The sequence below is a fragment of the Bolinopsis microptera genome, chromosome 4 (assembly GCF_026151205.1).
Source record: "Bolinopsis microptera isolate Bmic1 chromosome 4, MBARI_Bmic_1.0, whole genome shotgun sequence".
NCBI lineage: Eukaryota > Metazoa > Ctenophora > Tentaculata > Lobata > Bolinopsidae > Bolinopsis > Bolinopsis microptera.
Genome location: NC_087075.1, coordinates 9418363 through 9420873, shown reverse-complemented (window position 1 = coordinate 9420873; position 2511 = coordinate 9418363). Strand labels below are relative to the sequence as shown.

Below are 2511 nucleotides of genomic sequence, written 5' to 3'. Positions count from 1 at the left end.
AGCAATGTTACTATGTCCAATTTAAGGATAAGACTGGATCTGGACGACTAATTTTAGGGCCTACGAAATAATTTTCATCGCTATTTTGACGAGCTGAACATCCTGCACCCTTTGAATATCCTCGATTTGCTTGAATCTCAAAAATGGCAAACTAAAGTTCAGATTCACTGGTTCTAATCCGACAATTTAGAGCTAATTCAGCTAGGGAGTTATGACCAATTAAAGGATAAGACTGGATCAGGGCGAGTCATTTTAGAGCCTACGGAATAATTTCCATCGGTATTTAGACGAGCTGAACATCCTGCACCCTTTCTTTTTATTTATTATTATTTGTTCTTTTTTGTATCTTTCCACAAGATGGGCCTAGACATGTCCAGTGCCTTCGATACAATCAGTAGGCAGACTTTGCTCAACCTCCTAGAGGACGCAGGGTGCACAAGAGATGAGATCAGACTAGTGAGATTCCTCCTGAGCAACACCAAGATCAAGGTGCGAGTCAACAATGCTACCTCCCTTGAATTCATCAGCACCAATGGAGGACCCCAAGGTGATAGTGTTTCAGGCCTCTGTTTCACAATCACTCTAGCTGGTGCCTGCTACCACCTGCGTGCCGTGACGCTGCGCCCAACCCCTCCTATAAGCCCTAGTGGCATGCCTGAAGAAGATGCCTACTCTGATGACATCGACTATCTTGGTGAAGACAAAGATGCTCTAGAAGCCCTCCTCCCTATCGCTACTAAGGTGTTCAAAGAGTGGAATCTGAATATTAATGAATCAAAGACAGAGTTTGTACACGTCTACATAGCTGGGAAAGATGAGGTCATGGATGATGGTAAACCCCTTAGAATGAATGAAGAATGGTGCAGTAGCAAGTTATTGGGTTCTCTGCTAGAAAGTAGGAAAGATGTCACCAGAAGAATCATGTTAGCCAATGTAGCATTTCAGAATTTCAAGAAGGTCTGGTGCCAGAGTAAGATCCCCCTACAGAAGAAGCTGAAGGTCTATGAGACCCAAGTAGTATCTATCCTCATGTATAACTCTAGTTGCTGGGGAATGCCTAAATCGTACTGGGACAAACTAGATGCATGTCACCGTAACCACCTCAGAAAGATCATGAATGTCAGCTGGCCACGCAGTATGATGTCCAAAGATACCCTCTACAAACAGAGTAACTCTACCCCTATGTCTGAGCGTGCTGAGTTATCTAGGTGGAAGATGCTAGGACACATACTGAGGAGCGATGAAAGATCACCAGCTCAAGCTGCGCTGTGTTTTGCTGTCGAGATGTGTAGTGAAGTTGGTAGACTCGGGGCTCACAGACGTAACCTCCTACACCACCTGAAGGTTGACCTCTGGAAGCGTTTCATCTTGCTTGAGTCGTATGATGATATTCTTCATTTGAGAGAACTTGCTAGTGACCGTAGTTATTGGAGTAAACTGTTCGACTTTATACTTGAGTACAAGTCAATTTGACTTTTGGGACATATAATCTTACAAAGGATCACATTTCGGTTCTAAATTATTTTAGGATTGTTGACATTTGTAAGATTGACATGTTTGATAATTGATAATTTTGTATCTTTGCACCTCCAGCTGGCTATTTCAGTAAACTTAATCACATCTTCAAATTTGTGGAACAGCTTCAAAAAGACTGGAAAAGGAACATTTATTTGGATAACCTCCCCTAGGAACCTTCATCAGGAACTCTCACCAGGCCCAGCACTGGAAATTTTAGCTAGACTCATCTCTTCACAGAGACAATTCTCACCAGGCCCAGCACTGGAAATGTTAGCTAGACTCATCTCTTCACAGAGACAATTCTCACCAGGCCCAGCACTGGAAATGTTAGCTAGATTCATCTCTTCACAGAGACAATTCTCACCAGGCCCAGCACTGGAAATGTTAGCTAGATTCATCTCTCCACAGAGACAATTCTCACCAGGCCCAGCACTGGAAATGTTAGCTAGACTCATCTCCCACAGAGACAATTCTCACCAGGCCCAGCACTGGAAATGTTAGCTAGAATCATCTCTTCACAGAGACAATTCTCACCAGGCCCATCACTGGAAATGTTAGCTAGGCTCATCTCCCGGCCTCGCTTAGGAGTCCTTGTCTGCCCGCAGAGGTGTACAACTGGAGAGGGAGGTTTGCTCCGAACCAGGTAGCGACAGCTTCAAGACTCCCGAGGTCTGTTGCGTTGATATTTATTGTTATTTATGTTTATGTTTATGGTATCTATTTAATCTTTGAGGGTAGCTAGCAGGAGTTGCCCTCTGAGGGCACGGCGAGAAGGCTTTCCGATTACCTCATGAGGCCAACGACCGTCGACCTTAGGAGAGGGAGTGAGAGTGCTAGCTATTTGCCGTGTTAATTTGAAATACGGATCCCGAGTTAGCTATAGTTATAGTAACATGATCGGTAACTCGTTTTACCAACTAATTTCGATGTGTCCTAATCCTATTAAAATGAAGTAAGAGAAACAATTATCGTAACATAACTTATCCCATCAGC

General features: G+C 43.7%; 1 protein-coding gene across 1 annotated transcript; it reads left to right on the top strand.

The window, feature by feature from the left end:
• The first annotated feature begins 357 nt into the window (after positions 1 to 357).
• Positions 358 to 1473, top strand: LOC134813778 (uncharacterized). The gene has a single exon (XM_063821659.1). The coding sequence runs from the start codon at positions 358 to 360 to the stop codon at positions 1471 to 1473; it is 1116 nt and encodes a 371-aa protein (XP_063677729.1).
• The last annotated feature ends 1038 nt before the right edge of the window (positions 1474 to 2511 follow it).